Raw genomic sequence first — 22723 nt, 5'->3', positions numbered from 1 at the left:
GGGAGCTGGAGCTTAAAGTGGCAGTGTTTGTCCAAGATAACAGTGCTCCTGCTCTGTCATTAGTGTCTTTGCTTCATTAGAAACCATAAATCAGCCTGGTGTGTGGCTCATGTCTGTAATTCCAGCAATTTGGGAGGCTGAGATGGGAGGATTGCTTAAGCCCAGGAGTTCAAGACCAGCCTGGGAAACATAGGGGTACCCCATCTTTACAAAAAATAAAAAATTAGCTGGGTGTGGTGGTGCATGCCTCTAATCCCAGCTACTTAGGGAGGCTGAGGTGGGAGGATCATTTGAGCCCAGCAGGTCAAAGTTGCAGTAAGCCATGATTGCCCACTGCACTCCAGCCTGAGTGACAGAGCAAGACCCTGTCTCAAAATTAAAATAAATAAATAAATAAACATAAAAATAGGCCAGGTGTGGTGGCTCACGCCTGTAATCCAGCACTTTGGGAGGCCGAGGCAGGCGAATCACCTGAGGTGGAGTTCAAGACCAGCTTAGCCAACATGGCCAAACCCCATCTCTACTAAAAATACAAAAATTAGCCAGGTATGGTAGTGCGTGCCTGTAGTCCCAGCTACTTGGGAGGCTGAGACAGGAGGCAGAAGTTACAGTGAGCTGAGATCATACCACTGCGCTCCAGCCTGGGCAACAGAGCAAGACTCTGTCCAAAAAAAAAGAGGAAGAGGAAGAAGGAGAAGAAGAAGGAGAAGAAGTAGGAGGAAGGAGGAAGGAGGAAGGAGGAAAGAGGAAGGAAGAAGGAAGAAGGAAAAAAGAAGTCAGTAGATGTAAAGGAAGAGCAGAGATTACAGCCAGGAAGAAGGCAGACACCCTGTTTTCCAAATATATCAAGTTTCTTAGAGGAAATAGGCACAAAATTCATGCATTTGACCATTCATCCATTAAAAACAAAATATGGCTGGGCACGATGGCTCATACCTGTAATCCCAGCACTTTGGGAGGCCAACATGGGCAGATCATTTGAGGTCAGGAGTTCGAGACCATCCTGGCCAATATGGTGAAACCCCGTCACTACTAGAAATACAAAAATTAGCCTGCATGGCGGTGTGGGCCTGTAGTCCCAGCTACTCAGGAGACTGAGGCAGGAGAATGGCTTGAGTCCAGGAGGTGGAGGTTGCAGTGAGCCAAGATTGCACCACTGCAGTCTGGCCTGGGCAACAGAGCAAGTCTCTCTCTCTCTCTCTCTCTCTCTCTCTATGATATATTTATATATTTATATATATATATTATATATATAGTTAGTGACAGTGAAGTGGCATGGAAATGTGGCAAAAATCTGAATGACAAACTTGGGGTATACTCTACCAAATGGCATCCCAAGGTCTTGAGAAACTCCTGGATCATAGCCATCTCGATGCTTCTCCTCCGAGAGGTCTACTCGTTCCTTCGTTCATTCTTTTGTATGTATGAGAGCACCAGTCTATTGAGCACCTATGGGTGCCAAGTTCTGTTACTTGACTAAGAACAGATCTAGCTGCTTCCTGACACTCCCCATCTGGACACGAAATTCTTTCTGTCGCTGTGCCAACCTTCTCTTCTTTTTTTGCCCCTCTCTTGATCTAAGAATCCCATTCCCGGGTGGGTTTGGTGTGTTAATGCTGGGCAAGTGAGCCTGCCTGGACCTATGGCTATCGCAGACAGCTGTGGTGGTAGGGGTGGGGGGCAATTGAAGGTCTCTAACTTCAAAGGTCCCTTGGGAGGTGCATGGGGTCCTCTTGGGGTTCCCAAGGACCAATCTGCCAGCTTGTGCAGCACCCTCAAAAAAGAAGGGGAAAATATCACGCTCTATCTGGTATCCAGAAAACCACTTAGATGAGAAGCTCTTCTGTCTGCATTGGACAAGCTCCAACAGTAATCACAAATCTACTCCTTATCAACAAGTCCCTCATCTACCACAAGTAACCAAGTGCAACCTAGAAATGCCATTGTCTTTTGTTCACACACTATTTTTTTAGAAATCTGCACTTGGTTTGTGTATGAACATATATTACAACTGTTGTATGTGATAAAAATTTAAACTGGCTTATACAGAAAATAGTTTGTTTTCTTTTTTTTTTTAAACAAAGGTCATTTACAGCCAGGCACAGTGGCTCATGCCTGTAATCCCAGCACTTTGGAAGGCCGAGGTGGGTGGATCACAAGGTCAGGAGATCGAGACTATCCTGGCTAGCATGGTGAAACACCGTCTCTACTAAAAAAACACAAAATAATTAGGCGGGTGTGGTGGCGGGTGCCTGTAGTCCCAGCTACTCGGGAGGCTGAGGCAGGAAAATGGCGTGAACCCAGGAGGCGGAGCTTGCAGTGAGCCAAGATTGCTGCCACTGCACTCCAACCTGGGTGACAGAGCAAGACTCTGTCTCAAAAAAAAAAGGTCATTTACGAGGTGAATTGAGAGGCCTGGGGATGCATCTGTTTCAGGCACCGCTGACCCAGGGAAGCCTTGGTTTTTCATCTCTGGCTCTTGCTTCTGTTGTGTTCACTTCAGTTTCAGGCTCTATTTTGTGGCCAGATGGAGATACGCATTCTAGTTCCTACCTCCTGTCTGGTTTCAGGTCCAGCGAATTTGCACGTGTCAGGAATGTGACCAGTGTTCTGAATTGGTCACATGCCTGTACCCACCATGGCTGGGGGCGTTGGAATTATTGATTGGTTTGGGGTGAGAGGCATCACGGTCTCCTTCCCTGGAACTGATCAGCTTCTCTGGGAACATGTGAACCAATGGGATGGATGCCCAGAGGACAACAGGGGTATAGTTCCCAGAGGGGTAGAAAATGGATGCAGGCAGAAATAATAGCAGGTATTCTTGGCCTTGAACAGATGCTAAGTGGAGGGGCTGGGGTTGCACCTGGGGTTGTGGACCACGAAGCCCCCATGGCCTGTGGCCTCCAGAAATGAGGTCTCATCCCTGTGGGTGAATCTCTCCCTGTCTGCCTTCGTCTTTTGCAGCAAACCTCAGTCTGAAGTGAAACATCAGGAAATAATTCAGCCTTTTGTTTCATGGACACATACACAGAGCCTGTAGGTTCTGCACACATTCCTTAGATGAGTGGTAGTTGTGGGCGAGGCTGCAGGTGTCTGTGTCATACCTTTGGGGCCTGGAGGCCAAGCAGCGGCTTTCATTGGATGCTTCCCCTAGATCAGGGTACATGGAAACAAACCTGGGTTCCAGATCCCCCGTCAGCTCAGGGCTGTGCACAAGGAGTCTGGTAACAATTGGCAGATGAGGTGGAGGAGCTGGGAGCAGATGGGCCCTGGAGGGTCAATCACTCCTTGGGGAAGTGCAGACAGGTGTGGTTGCAGCTCCCTGGCTGATTGGTGCCTGACTGAACCTAATGATGGACATGAACCAGAGGCTTCAGAAGTGCATGCCATCACTGCTCCTGTAGCTACGCTGCCCTAGCTCAGGCTGCCATAATGAAACACCATAGACTGGGTGGCTTAACCCAGGAAGAATTTCTCACAATTATGGAGGATGGGGTGTCCAAGATTTAAGGTGCTGGCAAGGTAGGTTTCATTCTGAAAGCTCTTCTTTTGGCTTACATGTGGCTGCCATCTTGTTGTGTGCTCACATCACTTCTTCTTTTTTTGTTTTTATTTTTTAAATTTTTTTAATTTTTTATTTTTTGTCGCCGGGGCTGGAGTACAGTGGCCGGATCTCAGCTCACTGCAAGCTCCGCCTCCCGGGTTTACGCCATTCTCCTGCCTCAGCCTCCCAAGTAGCTGGGACTACAGGCGCCCGTCACCTCGCCCGGCTAGTTTTTTGTATTTTTTTAGTAGAGACGGGGTTTCACCGTGTTAGCCAGGATGGTCTCGATCTCCTGACCTCGTGATCCGCCCGTCTCGGCCTCCCAAAGTGCTGGGATTACAGGCTTGAGCCACCGCGCCTGGCCTGTTTTTATTTTTTATCTTTTTGAGACAGAGTCACACTCTGCCACCCAGGCTGGAGTGCAATGGCATGGTCATAGCTTGCTGCAGCCTTGACCTCCTGAGCTCAAGTGATCCTCCCACCCCAGCTTTGCAAATAGCTGGTACTACAGGTATGCACCACAATGCCCAGCTAATTTTGTAAAAAAATTTTTTAGAGACAAGGTCTCATTATGTTGCCCAGGCTGGTCTTGAACTCCTGGGCTCAAGCGATCCTCCTGCCTCAGCCTCCTAAAGTGCTGGGATTGCAGGCATGAGCCACTGCACCTGGCCAACATGACCTCTTCTTTGTGCATGGGGGAGAGAGAGAGAGATTGTGTGTGCGTGTGTGTGGGTGTGTGTGTGTGTGTGTGTGACGGAGAGAGAGAGCGCACATGCATGCAAGCTCTTTGGTGTCTCTTCTTATAAGGGCACTAATCCCATTATGAGGGCCCCACCCTCATGCCCTCACGTAGCTATAATCACCTTCCAAAGGCCCCATCTCCAAATCCCATCACATTGGGGGTTACGACTTCCATATATGAATTTTAGGGGGACATAATCCAGTGCATAGAAGATGCTAAGTCCCTTCCATCTGTCATTCGGTCTGACCTGCCTGGCACTCTGTGCTGTTTTACAGATGGAGAAGCTAAAGCCTGAAGGGCAGAGTGACTGACCCAGGTCTCAGAGCCTGGGAGTGGCAGAGGCAGGATTGGAATCCAGGGTCAACTGGCTCCAAAGTCCATTCATTTAATCATTGAGCTCTGCAGTTTTCCAAGGGCCAAAAATCTGAACAGACAGTGGGCTTCTGAAAGCCAAACAACGAGGATGCAATAGATTACAGACACGCCACTCACAGGATATTACTAATTAGGTCAGCTGATTTGTTTGAGACAGAAAACCATTGGGCAGTTATTTCAAAGAAAAATAAAGCCATGAAGCAAAATGCTTATATGCTCTCCTTTGGTACCGATGGGGCAGGTCCTACCTTGCTATCATTGCATTTCTGATGCCTCTTGCTGGTGCAGGATGTACTTAGTGCTTGGTCAATATGGAGAAAAGGAGGGATGGACGGAAGAGGGAGGGAATCAGGAGGATCTTGTACCATGTGCTCCTGGGCCAGAGCCAAATTTTCTTTTCTTCCTTTTTTTCTGAGATAGACTTGCTCTGTTGTCTAGGCTGGAATGGAGTGATGTGACCATAGCTCACTGCAGCCTCCAACTCCTGGGCTCAAGCTATCCCCCTGCCTCAGTCTCCCGAGTAGCTGGGACTACAGACATGTGCCACCACACTGGCTAAGTTTTTAATTTTTTGTAGAGGTGAGGTCTCACTATGTTGATCAGGCTGGTCTGGAACTCCTGGCCTCAAGCACTCCTCCTGCCTCGGCATCCCAAAATGCTGAGATTCCAAACGTGAGCCATCATGCCTGGCCCGTAGCCTAATTTTCTTGAACTCTAATTCATGCTTAAGGTCCAAAGAGTTTTGTTTCACACTATTTTTCCTTACTTCCCCCACCCCGCCACGCTCAACTTAGAAAAACTGCAAACACAGAAAACTATAAAAAGCAAAAAACACCCACAGACCATAGCTGTCAAAATCTGTGGTTGTTTTTCCTTCCAGTCTTTTTTAAATGCCTCAATTCATTATTTTTGTCTATAATTTTAACATAGGTAGACACATATATGCTCCATGTTTGAAGATACAATAGCTGCCAAGAGCATCTTGCCTTTCGTTAGAACACCTTGCAAACTGCCAAGGCAGCATTTCATCACCTTCAGAAACACTTGCTGGACCACTTCTCTGCTGGGGGCAGCAGGGACAAAGAGCAGAGCCCAGGCCCAGGCCGGGGTGATCAGCTGGAATTCTAGTATGAGAGGGGATCTTGGCATTCTTTGGGTTCAAATCCTCGTTTTACAGGTGAAGACACTGTGGCCTGGAGATTTGAAGAGCCGGGTTCTGGCTGCTCACCAGTCCCCTGGTGGCTCTTCTAGCTGGGTTTTACATGCACAGTGCCATCTGCCCAGACTTGACTGTTCTCCATTTGCCCCTCTGCACCCACCATCTTCCCTTCAGCTTGCTCCAAACCCTGGATGGTTGACCTGGGGGTGCCCTATGACCTGGGCTCCCTTACCCTGTGGCTTCTGGTTGGCTTCAGCCAATGGAAACACTGGTGGAAGACTGGAGGGAGGAGGAGAGATGCAAGGGTCGTTCCCTTGATGCTTTTCCTTCCAGGCCTTCATTCCTCTTCTGAAAGTGTCTTTGCCTGTTGGGGGTGCAATAATGAAACAGCATAGACTGAGTGGCTTATACACAACAGAAATGTGTTGCTCACAGTCCTGGAGACAGGGAAGTCCAAGATCAAAGCATCAGCAGATTCAGTGTCTAGTGAGGGCCTACTTTCCGATTCATGGATGGTGCCTCCTAGCTGTGTCCTATGAACTCCCGTGGGCCTCATTTACAATGAGCACTAATCCCATTCCTGAGGCCCCACCCGTACGTCTCACCCCTCAAAGGCCCACTTCCTAGTTACCATCATATTGGAGACTAGGTTTTGCTATGATTTGAAAGTTTCCTCTCCAAAATCCAGGTGTTGAAACTCTTTATTTTAGAGACAAGGTCTCCGTCTGTTGCCCAGGCTGGAGTGCAGTGGCATGAACATGGCTCACTATAGCCTCAACCTCCTGGGCTCAAGCAATCCTCCTGACACAGTCTCTGGAGTAGCCGAGACAACAGGCATGACACCATACCTAATTTTTTAAATTTTTATTTTGTAGAGATGGGGTCTTGCTATGTTACCTAGGCTGGTCTTGAACTTCTGGCCTCAAGTGATCCTTCTGCCTCACCCTCCTAAAGTGCTGGGATTACAGGCTTGAGCCACCATGTCTGGCCCAGGTGTTGAAACTTAATGGCCATATGATGGTATTAAGAGGTGGGGCCTTTAAGAGGTGATGAGGCAGCAGGGCACAGTGGCTCATGTCTGTAATTCCAGCACTTTGGGAGGCTGAGGTGGGTGGATCACCTGAGGTCGGAAGTTTGAAACCAGCTTGACCAACACGGAAAAACCCCGTCTCTACTAAAAATACAAAATTAGCCAGGCATGGTGAAGCGTGCTGTAATCCCAGCTACTCCGGAGGCTAAGGCAGGAGAATTGCTTGAACCCAGGAGGCAGAGGTTGTGGTGAGCTGGGATTACGCCATTGCACTCCAGCTTGGGCAACAAGAGTGAAACTCCATCTCAGAAAAAAAAAAAAAAAAGAGGTGATGAGGCTATGAGGGCTCCTCCCTCCCTACTGGGACTAAGGCCCTCATAGAAGAAGCTTCACACAGCACAGCATTCAGTTGGCTCATGCTTCCACTTTCTAGCCACTTGAGGACACAGCGTTCCTCCCCTCCGGACAACGCAGCCCTCACGAGATAATCAAACCCACGGCACCTTGATTTTGGATTTTCTAGCCTCCAGAACTGGAGAAAAGATTCTATTCTTTATAAATCGCTCCAACTCAGGTATTTTGTGATAGCAGCACAAATCCACTAAGACAGGTTTCAACATTTGTTATTTACTTATTTATTTTTGAGATGGAGTCTCACTCTGTCACCGAGGCTGGAGTGCAGCGGTGTGATCTTGGCTCACTGCAACCTCCACCTCCTGGGTTCAAGTGATTCTCCTGCCTCAGCTTCCCCCAAGTAGCTGGGATTACAGGCGTCCATCACCACGCCCAGCTTATTTTTATATTTTTAGTGGAGATGGGGTTTCACCATGTTGGCCAGGCTGGTCTTGAACTCCTGACCTCAGGTGATCCGCCTGCCTCGGCCTCCCAAAGTGCTGGGATTACAAGTGTGAGCCACCTCGCCCGGCCTAGGTTTCAACATTTGAATTTTGTCAGGGTTGGATGAAAAAACATTCAGCCCATAGCAGAAGGTCACAGCTCCTATGCGGTGCCTGTCTCCTGAAGGCCTTGCTGGATTCTGGCAGTGACTCCTTCTCTTTGCCCTTCCAGAGCTGCGACAGCTAACGGCTTCCTGATGGTGCCAGAGCTGGGGCGCTGATGGCTCTGGCCATACCTTGATGGCTCCCTGAACTGTGCCCACACCTCCATATACAGCCTTTCATACAGAAATCCCCTCCAATCACACCTCTGAGTGGGCCATCTCTGGGTGTACCTAACACTCCGTGCTAAGTACCCATCCTTGTGGTTGCCTGTGCTGTTATCTTATTTTCTTCGTGGTAGTGATCACTGTTGGAAATGAACTTGTGTGCTTACTTTTTCCGTGCCTGTCTCTCCACTGGCCTGTGTGCTCCATGAGGTCAGGGGCCTTGTCTGTTATATTCAGTCCTGAATCTCCTGCACCAAATGCTGACCTCATAGGAGGAGCTCCATCCGTAGTAATTGGATGACTGAGCAAATAAATGGCAAAGTCAGAACTTGAACTCAGGTCTTCTGACTCCTAATTCAGTGCTCTTTCGCCTTCTTACATTCTGGAAGAAAATGAATAGAAGATTCTAGAGTCTTCTGCCCTGTCCTGAAGAAGTTTATATGCTAGGACAAGGTAATTATTATACAATAACAAGGATACTGATACAATAACTACCATTTACCAGATGCTTATCTGATTCCAAGTGCTGAGCGAAGCCCCGGCCTCTATCACCTCCTAGGGACCCTCATGACCACATGGGAGACGGGGACTGTTGTGACCCTACTGACAGATGAGAGATGGAGCCTGAGGATTAGGGACTTGTTTGCTCGTTCTGGCCAGGCAGGCTGCAAAGCTGAGGGCATGGAAAGCCACAAGAGGGTAAGGAGCACCTGTGCTCTCCACACCATACCCCAGAGCAGGGCCTGGTCCACACAATCTGCCTCCCAATTGCCATGCTCTGGGTGAGGGAGCGTGAAGGGTCTGCCCTCAGCACAGCAGGGAATCACTGGGATGGAGTAGGGGAGCCCTGTGGGTTGGTGTAGCCCTTTCTTGGCCACCCTCATAAAGTGCCAGGAGCCCAGGCTCTGGATGCCCTTTCTCCCTCCCTCCCAAGTTGGGCTGCTTGAGCCCCAGACCCTGGGCATGTCTCCCTAAGAAAGGTGTGAAGTCCAGTCCACATACCTGCTCTCTTGGTACCACTCTGTGCTGGTCAGGGGGGTGGGTGCTGGTCAGGGAGAATGGGGTGCTGGTCAGGGGGGTGGGTGCTGGTCAGGGAGAATGGGGTGCTGGTCAGGGGGGTGGGTGCTGGTCAGGGGATGGGTCCTGGTCAGGAGGGATGGGTGCTGATCAGGGGGTTGGGTGCTGGCCAGGGGAATGGGTGCTGATTGGTGGATGGGTGCTGGAATGGACTGAAAGCAGCAGTGAGGGTGAGCTGTGTGCCAGCCCGTCTTGCCTACCTGGCTCACTTGCCTGAGGTCATGAGACCAATACCATGGAAGAACCAGGACCTGAGCCGGGGCTGATTGTGGAGCCCTGACCTTTAGTCACCCTTACTTCAGAATAGATGGCCCGGGCTTCTGGACAGCACAATAATTATGGGAATTGCCACTTATTTGTAATCTCACACTGACAGCCTGCTGGGAGGGAACCCACTCAGACTCACCTCCTCCCGGCCATGTGACCCTTGCAGCCCGGGGAGTCCTGGGAGTGGGGTGGGGGTGGGGGATGAGGGTGTTCTCTGTTCTCAGGCCAAATGGAGAAAGACAGGAAACCAGAGCACATTAGGCTGGCTTTCCTCGTGGGCAGCGCCTCTGGCCAGCCCTTGCAGACTCTCCTCGAGGGCATTGTGAATGCCTTTCCTGGGCTGCAGAGACACCCGATGGTCCCCCGACAGCACATCCCAAGGGGTTTTAGGTACTTATGGCATTGAGAGCTCTGGCCAGTTCAAGACCCTGGAGCATTTGACTCCCAAATTTGAGCTAGATTATTCTGACTCCAGGCCACAAAGCACTAAGGAAGCAGGAAGCAGTGAGGCGTCCAGGTCCGGGTTCTAAATCCTAGCTGTAGAGACAAAAGCAACTCCATCTTGGATGCATCCGCGGGTTTGACTTCTGATTAGCTTAGTCCCGTGAATGCCTCGTTTCCACTTTATTTCCTGTCCCTAGCGTAAGAACATGTCAACCTTGATGTTATCACACAAACTGTGGGCTGTGACGCACGCAGCATTCTTGCCTGTTCTGGAGGGCTGCCTGCAATTTTCTTGCTGGAATACACGTACCCTTTCTCTATGGTATACAATCCTGAGGTCTTGGGAGTAACAGCGGAGAACTACCTGCATTATGGCCACCTAAGACCACGCTTCTGTCTGTGAGTTCCCCCAATAAATCACCCAATACTGACAAACTGGATTTGTCTGCCTCCTTTGGTTTCTCAGCTCCTTTGGCATTTGGGGATTGCTTTGCACATATGGCTCTGTGATAGTTAATACTGAGTGTCAACTTGATTGAAGGATGCAAAGTATTGATCCTGGGTGTGCCTGTGAGGGTGTTGCCAAAGGAGATTAACATTTGAGTCACTGGGCTGGGAAAGGCAGACCCACCCTCAATCTGGGTGGGCACAATCGAATCAGCTGCCAGTGAGGCTAGAATATAAACTAGGCAGAAAAAAAAAAAAATGTGAAAAGACTAGACTGTCCTAGCCTCCCAGCCTACATCTTTCTCTCGTGCTGGATGCTTCCTGCCCTCAAGTATCAGACTCCAAGTTCTTCAGTTTTGGGACTTGGACTGACCCTCCTTGCTCTTGCACCTCAGCTTGCAGACAGCCTATTGTGGGACCTTGTGATCATGTGAGTTAATTCTTAATAAACTCATATATATATATATGTATATATATATATATTTATTATTATTATTATGAACTATTAGTTCTGTCCCTCTAGAGAACGTTAACTAATATAGGCTCTTTCACGGAACACCAGCTCTGCACATATGGGCTGTGGGAGATCTTTAGCCAGTTACTTGGCCTGCCTAGCCCTTGATTTTCTCATCTGTAAAATGGGGATAATAATAACACCAATGTCTCCAGGTGGTTGTGAGGATTACATAGGACAATGAAAGTGGGACTGTATGGAGGTTTTGAGACCCGTGTGGTCCCGTCCTCGGGTAGAGTCTAAAAGAACAACAGCCCATTGGAATTCCAGTGAGTGCTCATGTCTCCTGAAGAACATGATGTGGGTCTAGGCATATATGCCACAGCCCACTCTGGCCTCATCACCGTCCTCTGTAACACCATGCAACTCCCATAGGATGCTCATCCTCCTCTACAGAAAATCTCCCCTTCTTCCATGCATGCCTGTTCCATACTTGCCACCTTGCCAGGCCTCTGCCCTGCAGCCAGGGGCCCAATTCCAGAAGGCGGCACTCACAGCATGTTCAACGGGCGAGTCTGCACAGTAGTGCTATTGCCACCTGCTATGAGGTGTACCGCCTTTGACCTGGCTTCCCTCGGGACAGTTCTTTCCCTTTCTCTCTCAGAACTTGTCTGGCAGTGGCAACATGCTTTAGGGAGGGCATGGAAGCAAACAGTAGGCAATGCCAGAGCCCTCTCTGTCGGGCCTGGGACAGCTAGGAACATTCCCACCTTCATACCTGTGCTTCTGTTACACAGGGGATGCACTCAGCACAGGAGCAAGCTCTTAGGCGGCATTTTTAGAACTGCCTAACGTAAAAGCTCTGCTGCAATTTTCTGTCTAGGCTAAGAGTGGGCTTGGGAAATGCATCCAGTCAAAGATGAAAGAACTTGGAAGGAAGCAGTCTGGGCTGCCTTCCCTGCCCCTGTGAAATTGATTAGCCTGAGTGGTCACACCCAAATAGGACAGGCTGGGTCTTGATGTTTTCCAGGTGACAGATTAGGGTACATCTGCAAACCTTGACTGAACTAAGTCAGAGGAAGGATCAGGACAAGCAGCCTAGTGGCAATGTTTTGAAACCAGAAAGCAACCAGGCAGCAAGGCCTTGGACATGGTGCAGCCTCATTCTCCAAGGCTGAGAGCTGCAAGGAAGGTGGCGGCGTTGGGGGCCCAGGAGCTGCCTGGGAGGCCAGTCAGTAAGGGGCACCATGACATACTGGAAATGCCATGAGAAGGAGGCGACCATATGAATTAATCAGAGCTCTTCTCAGGGAAAGCTGTGCGTGGGGCAGGTAGGGGAGCTTTGGTGAGCCTCCTAGAGTGAGGGAGGAAAGATGGCAAGGAGTGTGAGTAAGTAATCATGACAATTGCTTGCTGGACCCTAGGGTAGGTGGCTGAAGAACTCCAGGGCTTCTGTTTTGCCGAGTTAGGGGTTCAGGACAGTTGAGGAGAGGCTAGACCTTGTACCAGCCCCTCCTGCAAGCTCTGACTCAGGGACAGCCTCTCCTCTTACACGCACATCGAACATCTGGCCCAGGGATACTAGTTTCGGGGTTGCCTGTCGAGGTGCCCTGGATTATCACCAGGCTCTGGCTAAAGGAACCAGTGTCTCTGGGCCTTTGTTACCAGCTTCATTCTGTCTCCTGGTGGAAGGTGCTTGTTATGGGTTGAACTGCATCCCTAAAATATATGTTGACGTCCTGGTGTGGTGGCTCCCGCCTGTAATCCCAGCACTTTGGGAGGCTGAGGTGGGCGGATCACTTGAGGTCAGGAGTTTGAGACCAGCCTGGCCAACATGGTGAAACCCCCGTCTCTCTACTAAAAATACAAAAATTAGCCAGGCACAACAGCATACGCCTGTAGCCCCAGCTACTCGGGAGGCTGAGGCTGGAGAATCACTTGAACCCGGGAGGTGGAGGTTGCGGTGAGCTGAGATTGCACCACTGCACTCCAGCCTGGGTGACAGAATGAGAATCCATCTCAATAAATAAATAAATAAATAAATAAATAAATAAATAAATATATAAATGTTGACGTCCTCACCCCCATAAAAGTGAATGTGCTTTATTTTGGGAATAGGAATTTTGCAGATGTCATCAATTTAAGAAGAGACCATTAGGGTGGGCTGTAATCCACTATGACTGGTGTTTATAAAAGGGAAAATTTGGCCACAGAGACAGACAGGCACAGAATGAAGAGAACACAGTGACACAGCAGAAGACTGTGTGTGATGATGGAAGCAGAGATCAGACTGATGCAGCTGTGGCCAAGGAAACCACCAGAAATTAGGAAGAGGTAAGGAAGGATTCTCCCCTAGAGCCTTCAGAGGGAGCATGGCCCTGCTGACACCTTGATTTTGGATATCTAGCCCCCAGAACTGTGAGAGAATAAATCTCTGTTGTTTTAAGCCATCTAGTTTGTGGTGTTTTTTCACTACAGCCACAGGAAAGGAATCCAGTGCTTCTGAAACAAGTGTGGGGGAGCCTTGTCCAGAAGCGTTCGTCTGGTAACACACCTTCCATCGGCCAGAGTAAAACCTGCGCACAGAGCCCGTCTGTGAGGAGGTTCTACAATGCACAGCTTGGCGAACTCTGGAGCCTATGACCCAGCCTTGGTTCCTGTCTGTAAAAGGAGGGACTGGAATGGAATTAGCCCTCTCCAAATTCTAACTTGTTTCAGTTTTGTAAGCCCTCCTATTCCCAGTCAGAACATAAAGACCCAAGGGACTGTCAACCATTGAGAGCTTGCTTGCCCTATACTGGGCAGGGTCCTAGGGGACTGATGGAGGCGTCTCTCCCATGGGGATGCAGCCTATGGGCTCCCAGGACACCTCCTCTGCCTGCACTAGAGGAAGCTGGCAGCATCCAAGTGATATTTTGGTGACTTGGCTGCTCTGGAACTAATGACAAAATAAAATTCCCAACATCAAACCAGTCCCTGCTCTGAGCTGGACTGTCCTGTGAAGCTTTCCTGTATAAATACCACTTCTGATCAAGGTGCAGTGGCTCACACCTGTAATCCCAGCACTTTGGGAGGCCGAGGCAGGCAGATTGTTTTAGGTCAGGAGTTTGAGACCAGCCTGGGCAACATGGTGAAACGGTCTCAACAACAACAACAATGACGACAACAAAAATTAGCTGTGTGTGGTGGTGTGTGCCTGTAATCCCAGCTACTTGAGAGGCTAAGGTGGGAGGATCACTTGATTCCAGGAGGCCGAAGGTACGGTGAGCCAAGATCGCGCCACTGCATTCCAGCCTGGGCAACAGAGTGATACCCCGTTTCAAAAATAAATAAATAAATAAATAAATAAATATCACTTCTTAGGCGTTAAAATCCCTGAGGTTGAGCAATTTCTGATATGGAGGCTTTTTTACCCTATTATTTATTTATGATGTTATTTCTATCCACTTTCTTTCTCTCTATGAGATTTAAGGGCCAAATCCACCTGCTCTTTCCATTCTCCAAAAAACTCATGGAAATGAAATGGCAACATTAAACTAGTCAGTAATTTGATGCTGGAGATTCTCACCTCTCCTCATCTTAGACAATGTGAAATTTAGGAGGGATAAAAGTTAAGTCCTGCCCCAATGTCAAAAACAAACCAATGGCACGAGAACAGGACAGCAGAGGTGTGACTGAAGACTGAAGCACTCAGGTCATTTCTAGCTGAATGAGCACAGCTTAATGTGCGGTTCCAAGGATGCTGATGAAACCCAGCAGAATGCTTACTATGCATGGGTCAGCAGGGTGTGGACAGGCAGGTCATTCTGGGATTGACATTTTGAGAAGGTCATAGAAATATTAGACAGCAACTGGAGGGCAGTGATCGGGATGGAAACCGTGTGTGTATGAGTGATGGTGCATGAATTTAGACAATGAATTTAGTCTTTGAGCCAGTGCTTTAGTCTGCAGGTTTATATCTCCCCCAGCTCCTGTGACAAATTCGCATCACCAAAGCAATGCTATTAGGAAGTGGGGTGCTTTGGGAGGTGATGAGGCAGAGCCCTCATGAAGGAGGTCACAGAGAGCTAACTAACCGCTTCCACCATGGGAAGACACAGCAAGAAGGTGCCATCTATGAACTAGGAAATGGGCCCTCACCAGACAAGGAATTACTGGCCTCTTGATCTTGGACTTCCCAGCCTCCAGAACTGTCAAATATAAATTTCTGTTCTTTATAAGCCACCCAGGGTATGGTGTTTTTTTATAGCAGCCTGAATGGACTAAGATGCCAGTGATTTCATTTCTAGGTCTCTGGCTGAGTTTACATCTTATTGTGGCTATAACAAATCACAATAACGAACTGGGCAGCCTGAGGAGCACAAATTCATAACCTCACAGCTAGGGAGGACAGAAGTCCAATGGGTTGGCAAGGCCACAATCCTCCTGGAGGCTACAGGTGAGACTTCATTTCCTCGCCTTTTCCAGCTTCTAGAGGCCTCCTTTGGCTTGTGGTCCCTTCAACAATGACGTCACTCTGGCCTCTGCTTCTGTCATTGCGTCTCCTTCTTCCCCTCTGCTTCTGCATCACATGGCCTGCTCTGTGACTCTCTTGCCTCTCTCTTACAAGGACCCTTATGATTATAATGGGCTTACCCCACAACCCAGGATCACCTCCCCCCACCTACCGCAAGAGCTTTAATTTAATCACATCTGCAAGTCTCTTGTCATGTAAGGTAACAAATTCACGGGTTCTGAGCATTAGCATGTGGGCATCGTTGGGAGGCCATTACTCTGTCCTCTACACTTGCCTACAGAATACACAGGTGTGCAAGGGTGTAGGAACAATGTTCTCAAATAATAAAAGCACAGAGACAGCCTAAGATCTGACAACAGGGTTCTGGTTGGACAATGATGCAGCCATTCTATGGAATATCACACAGCCATAAAAAGATGGAGGTAGATGACATGGAAGGATGTCTGCGATGTATTATTATTATTATTATTATTTTTGAGACAGGGTCTTACTCTGTTGCCCAGGCTGAAGTGCAGTGGTGCGATCTCGGCTCACTGCAACCTCCGCCTCCCAGGTTCAAGTGATTCTCCCACCTCAGCCTCCCGGGCAGCTGGGATTACAGACTCATGCCACTACATCCGGCTAATTTTTGTATTTTTTGAAAGAGACGGGGTTTCACCATGTTGGCCAGGCTGATCTCGAACTCCTGACCTCAAGTGATCCACCTGCCTCAGCCTCCCAAAGTGCTGGGATTACAGGCATGAGCCACTGTGTCCAGCCCATGATGTATTTTTGAATAAGAGATAATTTTCAGAAATTCATAATTTATTTAAGAAATACTTTCAACGCTTACTATGTGCCAGGAGCTGAGAACACAGCAGTAAAACAGGCAGAATTCATATTCATTTTCTGAAAACGGTATACAGAAATATGTGTATGTATGGGAAAAAAAGTCTTACCTGGAAAGTACATGCTAAGTTGTTAATAGTGATTCTTAGGAGAGGAAGAGTGGGGCATGGAGATGGTAAGAATTTGCCAGGTTTATTTTGATGTTTTCATATGGTTTTATCTTTTCAACAAGCACTTGTTATTTCTGCTAAAAATGAAAATGAACTAAGGTAGAGTCATCAAGACAAATTATTATGTGAACTCTAACTTCTTGACGATAAAGCTGTACCATCTGCAAAAGAGAAAGAATGAAGGAAAGAAGAAGAGAGGGAAAGAAGGAGAGAGAATGGAAACAAAGAAAAGGGGAAAGGAAAGGAAGAGAAAAAGAACAAGCTGATAAGTGTTCACTTGGAGAAGGGAAGGCTTGAGGGGCCCTTTGCCAAGGCTCTTGTGGTTCAAAGTGTCCCTCTCTCCCCTGCAGGAGCTGGCAGCTCCTCCAGATATATTTCCTTCTATCCTCTCTTTGGGCACCTGGCCCTGTGCCTGTGCGCAGTGGGTGATCAGTGACATATTGTCGACAAGCAAAGCAACAAATGGAAGCGCTGGTAAAGGTGGAGAAGCCACTTCATCAAGCCAGGGCGCATCTTTGACCCCCTGAGCCATCAGGCACATTCACCAGCCTCAATTTTTTTTTCTTTTTTTTTTTGAGAAAGGGTCTCGTTCTGTTATCCAGGCTGGACAGCAGTGGTGCCGTCATAGCTCACTGTAGCCTCATCCTCCCAGGCTCAAGCGATCCTCCCACTCAGCATCCCGAGTAGCTGGGACCACAGCACCAGCCTTAATGCTATACCAAGATTCGCTTCCTTTTTTTTTTTTTTGAGACATTGTCTCGCTCTGTTGCCCAGGCTGGAGTGCAGTGGTGCGGTCTTGGCTCACTGAAACCTCCAGCTCTCAGGTTCAAGCAATTCTCCTGCCTCAGCCTCCCAAGTAGCTGGGATTACAGGCACCCGCCACCACACCCGGCCACATTTTATGTTTTTAGTAGAAACGGGGTTTTGCCATGTTGGCCAGGCTGGTCTCCAACTCCTGACCTCAAGTGATCTACCCGCCTCAGACTCCCAAAGTGCTGGAATTACAGGCGTGAGCCACCTTGCCTGGCCCTCCCCTCATTTATAACCATTTTAGGTCAAACTCTGGTCCTTCCCAAGCCCTTGGAACTTCCTAATTTCTTCAAGGCACAGATTCTGCTGTTTGGGGACGTGGGTGGAAATTCTAGCTCACTTATTTCGGCCACAGTGGTCCCCAAGATGAATCTGTGGTTTGCTGCTTCCTCACCCTGAACTGTAATCTCTGAGCTGGCCTTTCTGCCCGCTGCGTGTGTCTCTGAGACTGAGGCTTTGTGGTGGGACGTGTGGGAGGAAGAGGAGGGATGAGGCCTTAGGCATGGGGGCTCTCTATCCTGGGCACTGTGATCTCAGCCCTACGTTCCCCTGACAGACACTGCCTCAGGTTGCACGCCTGGCAGATGGTTTTTCTGAGAACGCCACCCAGTAACAAACAAAGCAGGCATCTGTCTTTTCATTTTACTCTTGGTTCTTAGCGTTTTAGGAAAAAATGTGTCTGGACTTGAGTATCTGAAATATTCACATGTTTTACTAAGAAAACAAGGAAACTCTGATTTTCTTGGGAAACAATGAGAGTTGTCATTTCCTTTTAGTGCTCTTAAGCACAAGTTGAAACAAGGACAACACAATTTCGATTAGTTCTCATCGTCTCTTTGAATGCCTACTTCACCCTTCCTAGAGCTACAGTGGTATGAAATTAACACGCTCCCTCCCAGCACTTTGGGAGGCCAAGGCGGGTGGATCATTTGAGGTCAGGAGTTCAAGACCAGCCTGGCCAACATGGTGAAACCCCGTCTTAACCCAAAATACAAAAATTAGCCGTGTGTAGTGGTGCATGCCTTTAAGTCCCAGCTACTTGGGAGGCTGAGGCACCAGAAATGCTTGAACCTGGAAGGTGGAGGTTACAGTGAGCCAAGATTGTGCCAGTGCACTCTAGCCTGGGCAACACAGCAACACTCTGTCTCAAACAAACAAAAAAAGTGTAGCTCGATTCAACCTGCCAGGCCCTCTGTGACATGTCACCACCCCTTCACTGCTCTATCCTCTTCTCCTCCCATCCTCCCCACTCCACTCAGGCAAGTTCCTGCCCTGGAACCTTTGCACATGCTATTCCCTCTGCCTGGAACACTCTCCCCTCAGGCGTCTGCATGTTTCCCTCCCTCCTTCAAGTCTTTGTGCTCCAATGTCACCTCCTCAGGGAAGCCCCCCGACCACCCTCTGTAGAACTGCAGCCCCCACCCTGTCTCAGCCCTCCTAAGCCCAGCCCTGCTTTATTTTCCTCTATAGCACTTGTCACCTCCCAATAGATCACTTATTCAGGGCAAGGATTTTTGTCCATTTTCTTTACCATTGTTAACCAGTCCTAGAACCATCATTGAATCTGAGTGTTTAGAGAAGAGTTTTGCATCATGTGTCCAAAATCTTATAAACATGGCCAGGTGCAGTGGCTCTTGCCTATAATCCCAGAACTCTGGGAGGCTGAGGCAGGTGGGTCATCTGAGTTCAGGAGTTCGAGACCAGCCTGGCTAATATGGCGAAACCCCATCTCTACTAAAAAAAAAAAAAAAAAAAAAAAAAAAAAAAAAAAAAGATAGTGGGGCATGGTGGCGCATGCCTGTAATCCCAGCTGCTCGGAAGGCTGAGGCAGGAGAATCACTTGAACGCGGGAGACAGAGGTTGCAGTGAGCTGAGTGAGATCGTGCCACTGCCCTCCAGCCTGGGCAACAGAGTGAGACTCTATCTCAAACAAACAAAAACAAAACCAAATCTTATAAACATGCTCATGATTCCACCCAGCTATTCTATATCTAGGAATTTATCCCTTGGAAGTAATCACAGATGTGCACAAAGATATGGTTAGAAATGTCACAAGAGCAAAACACTGGAAATAATGGGAGCTGGCATTTAATTACCACTTACTGTGTGTAGGCGCTGTTGCAAACATTTTATGTGTATGAACTTATTTAAACTTCACAACAACCCTAGAACCTGCTGATTATTGCCTGTATTTTACAAGTGAAGAAACAGGCAGAGGGTTTGAAGAGTATGTAGGAAAGCCAGGATTCAAAGTTGTGCATCTTGTGTCTGACTCAAGAGCCCACACTTTTTTTTGAGAGAGAGTCTTGCTCTGTTGCCCAGGCTGGAGTGCACGGGCGTAATCTCAGCTCACTGCAACTTCTACCTCCCGGGTTCAAGCAATTTTCCTGCCTCAGCCTCCTGAGTAGCTGGGATTACAGGCGCCTGCCACCGCGCCCGGCTAATTTTTGTATTTTTAGTACAGACGATGTTTCACCATGTTGGCCAGACTGGTCTCGAACTCCTGGCCTCACGTGATCCATCCGCCTCAGCTTTATCAGATTCTCAAAGACCTCCAGGAACCAGGGTTGTAGAATAATTTTCCTACATAAACAAAGTTATGAATTGTCAATGCTGCTTTTAGCATAGTCTTAAAAAAAATTTTTTTTTAACCTTCATTCCTTCCACGTAAGCTTCCCTTTTCTTGCCCCTAAACCATGTTAAGAATCTGGAATGTCACCACAGATGTATCGTTAGGCCAGGTGCAGTGGCTCATGCCTGTAATCCCAGCTTTTTTGGAGGCTGAGGTGGGAGGATTGCTTGAGTCCAGGGGTTCAAGACCAACCTGATCAGCCTAGTGATAGCCCATCTTTACGAAATAAAACAAAAATAAAAACAAAATCCAAGCATCTTCAATGACTTGGAAAGAGCTTTGTTATATACAGTTAACTGCAAAAGGCAGGTTACTAAAGAGAGTCTACGTTCTGACCACATTTTCATTAAAAATGTATCTCTACCTATATTCATGGTAAAAGGACTCAAATTGACTATGTATGTTAATATTGCCACTTCTAGGTGATGAAATCCTAGGAGTTTTAAAACTTATTTTCTGGTCTTGTTTGTACTCATTACATGTTTACAGGAATGCTACTTTTATCATTAAAGAAACTTTTTGTTTTTAGAAAAAGGCAGACTTTGGGCAGACAATTTGGTAGTCCCTGTCAGAATTTTAAGAGATTGGGGTTTTGCTGTGTTGCCCAGACTGGTCTCGAACTCTAGCAGTTCCTCCATCTCGGCCTCCCAAAGTGCTGGCATTATAGGCATGAGCCACCACGCCTGGCCCCCTATCAGAATTTTAAATGTACTTATTCTGTGCTCCATCAATTCCATCTTTCCAGAAGTCTGTACTACAGAAATCCTTGCACATGTGGCTGCATGTAAGTCCTGTGACATTCACTGTAACCTTGTGAAAATTTATAAACAGCCCAAATCCTTCAGAGAAGGTGAGTGGTTAAATAGAATATGGTATTTCCCTACTCCGAAAACCTCTGCGGTTGTTAAACAAGAATAAGGTAGATAGATCTGAGATATTGTTAGGTAAAAAAGGGAGGGCACAGAACAGAATGTATAATAAGATCCAACCTACAAAAAGGACTACATGTGAGTATGAAGGCGTTGAAAGGGGCTGGAGGGAAGCCATCAGTTTGTTGTTGTTGTTACCTCCAGGGGAGGCACCTGGAGCTGGGTGTGGGTGTGGCAGGGTGATGGTGGAGGGGACTTGATATTTTGTTCTGGTTACTTGAATCTTTCAGAAGTCTGTACATGCATGACCATGTACTATATACGTCATCAATTTAACACGGTAAAAATATGAAAGTTTTAAAATAAAAGCTCCCAAACTCTAAAACGTTCTCCCCTCACTGAACTGCTCAAGGACTCCATTTGCAAACTGATAGAAAGTCGTAGGAAATGGCCATGGGTTTTGGTTACCGTCTAGATAGAAACGGGCTCCATCACTGAGCCGGGCACAGTGGCTCACATCTGTAATTCCAGCACTTTCGCAGGCCAAGGTAGGAGGATCATTTGAGGCCAGGAGTTTGAGACCAGCCTGGGCAACATAGCAAGACACTGTCTCTATTTAAAAAACAAACAGGCTGGGATTGGTGGCTGACACCTGCAATCCCAGCACTTTGGGAGGCCAAGGCAGGCAGATCACTTGAGGTCAGGAGTTTGAGAGCAGCCTGGCCAACATGGTGAAACCCCATCTCTACTAAAAATACAAAAATCAGCCAGGCGTGCTGGTACATGCCTGTAACCCCAGGTACTCAGGGGGCTGAGGCAGGAGACTCGCTTGAACCTGGGAGGCAGAGGTTGCAGTGAGCCGAGATGGCACCACTGCATTCCAGCCTGGGTGACAAAGAGTCCGTTTCAAAACAACAACAACTGTAAAAAACAAACAGGTTGTGTCTCCAGCAAAAGACAAATGGTTATGTAAACAGTGATGCAGCCATAAGGGGCACTTTTTTTTTTTTTTTTTTGAGACAGGGTCTTGCTCTGTTGCCCAGGTTGGAGTGCAGTGGCACCATCATGGCTCACTGCAGCCTTGACTGCCCGGGATCAAGCAATTCTCCTACCTCAGCCTTTCTGAATGGTTGGGACCACAGGTGCTGCCACCACACCTGGCTAACGTTTTAAATTATCTGTAGAGATGTGGTCTCACTATGTTGCCCGGGCTTGTCTCAAATTCCTGGCCTCAAGTGAGCCTCCCGCCTCAGCCTCCCAAAGTGCTGGGATTACTGGCATGAGCTGCTGTGCCTGGCCTGGGGCACACTCTTATGTCCTAAGCAAGAACACTAGTTGTGAATATCTTGGAGCAATGTGGAAAGTAAGGGACAAAAGTCAAATGGGAAATTGTGCAAGAGCTGCTGGGCTTACAGCCAGGCGGGATGACGTGTGCCCCAGATAGAGGTAGGAGGGCTGCAGCATACAGCCAGGTGGGGTTATGGCATCTTAGTCCAAAGCTGTTTCTCCCGGGGCTTTCTCATCCCAGCTCTGAAGCCACAAGCCTGCAAGTCATCTGGATTCCTGTCGTCACCACATTCTCTTGGCTCCCTTCACTTCTTGACATCCCCACAGCTCTACCTCCGGCCCCGGGCACCTTCATCTCTCACCTCCTTTATCATAGAAGCCTCCCAAGGAGTGTCCTGGTTTCCCAAGGCCATCTGTATTAGGCCGTTCTCACACTGCTATAAGGACATACCCGAGACTAGGTAATTTACAAAGGAAAGCGGTTTAATCAACTCACATTTCAACAGGAATGGGGAGGCCTCAGGAAGCTTATAATCATGGCAGAAGAAGAAGCAAACACATCCTTCTTCACATGGCAGCAGGAAAGAGAAGTGCCAAGCAAAAGGGGGAAAGCCCCTTATAAACCCGTCAGATCTGTGAGAACTCACTATCACGAGAACAGCATGGGGAAAATCGCCCCCATGATTAAATTACCTCCCACGGGGCCCCTCCCACGACACGTGGGGATTATGGGAACTACAATTCAAGATGAGATTTGGGTGGAGACACAGTCAAACCATATTACCATCCTTCTCCCTTCTGGAACGCCTACACTGTTCCTCACTTAAAGATTTGACTTCCCGGCTTCCCTGCCTGGACGCTCCAGGCCTCTGTATGTCCGGTGGCTCCACAGACTACTCAGAGGGCC

General features: G+C 48.2%; 1 protein-coding gene across 9 annotated transcripts in view; it reads right to left on the bottom strand.

The window, feature by feature from the left end:
• NDRG4 (NDRG family member 4) overlaps window positions 1–22411 on the bottom strand; it is a 96669-nt gene extending 74258 nt beyond the window's left edge. For 5 of the 9 annotated variants that reach the window (XM_074027149.1, XM_074027152.1, XM_074027156.1 and 2 more), the window contains exons 1-3: window positions 22313–22411; window positions 8183–8397; window positions 6053–6184 (exon numbers count right to left, since the gene is read on the bottom strand). In XM_074027149.1, the coding sequence (XP_073883250.1) occupies window positions 6053–6184; window positions 8183–8285 (235 nt within the window). In that variant the 5' untranslated portion in view covers window positions 8286–8397; window positions 22313–22411. The remainder of the gene's footprint in view (window positions 1–6052; window positions 6185–8182; window positions 8398–22312) is intronic. The other 4 variants (XM_074027153.1, XM_074027157.1, XM_074027160.1 and 1 more) reach the window with 1 other exon arrangement.
• Window positions 22412–22723: the final 312 nt, after the last annotated feature.

Source organism: Macaca fascicularis, chromosome 20 (genome assembly GCF_037993035.2).
Source record: "Macaca fascicularis isolate 582-1 chromosome 20, T2T-MFA8v1.1".
Lineage (NCBI taxonomy): Eukaryota > Metazoa > Chordata > Mammalia > Primates > Cercopithecidae > Macaca > Macaca fascicularis.
The sequence above is the reverse complement of the archived record's forward strand: the minus strand, read 5'-3'. Positions and strand labels throughout refer to the sequence as shown.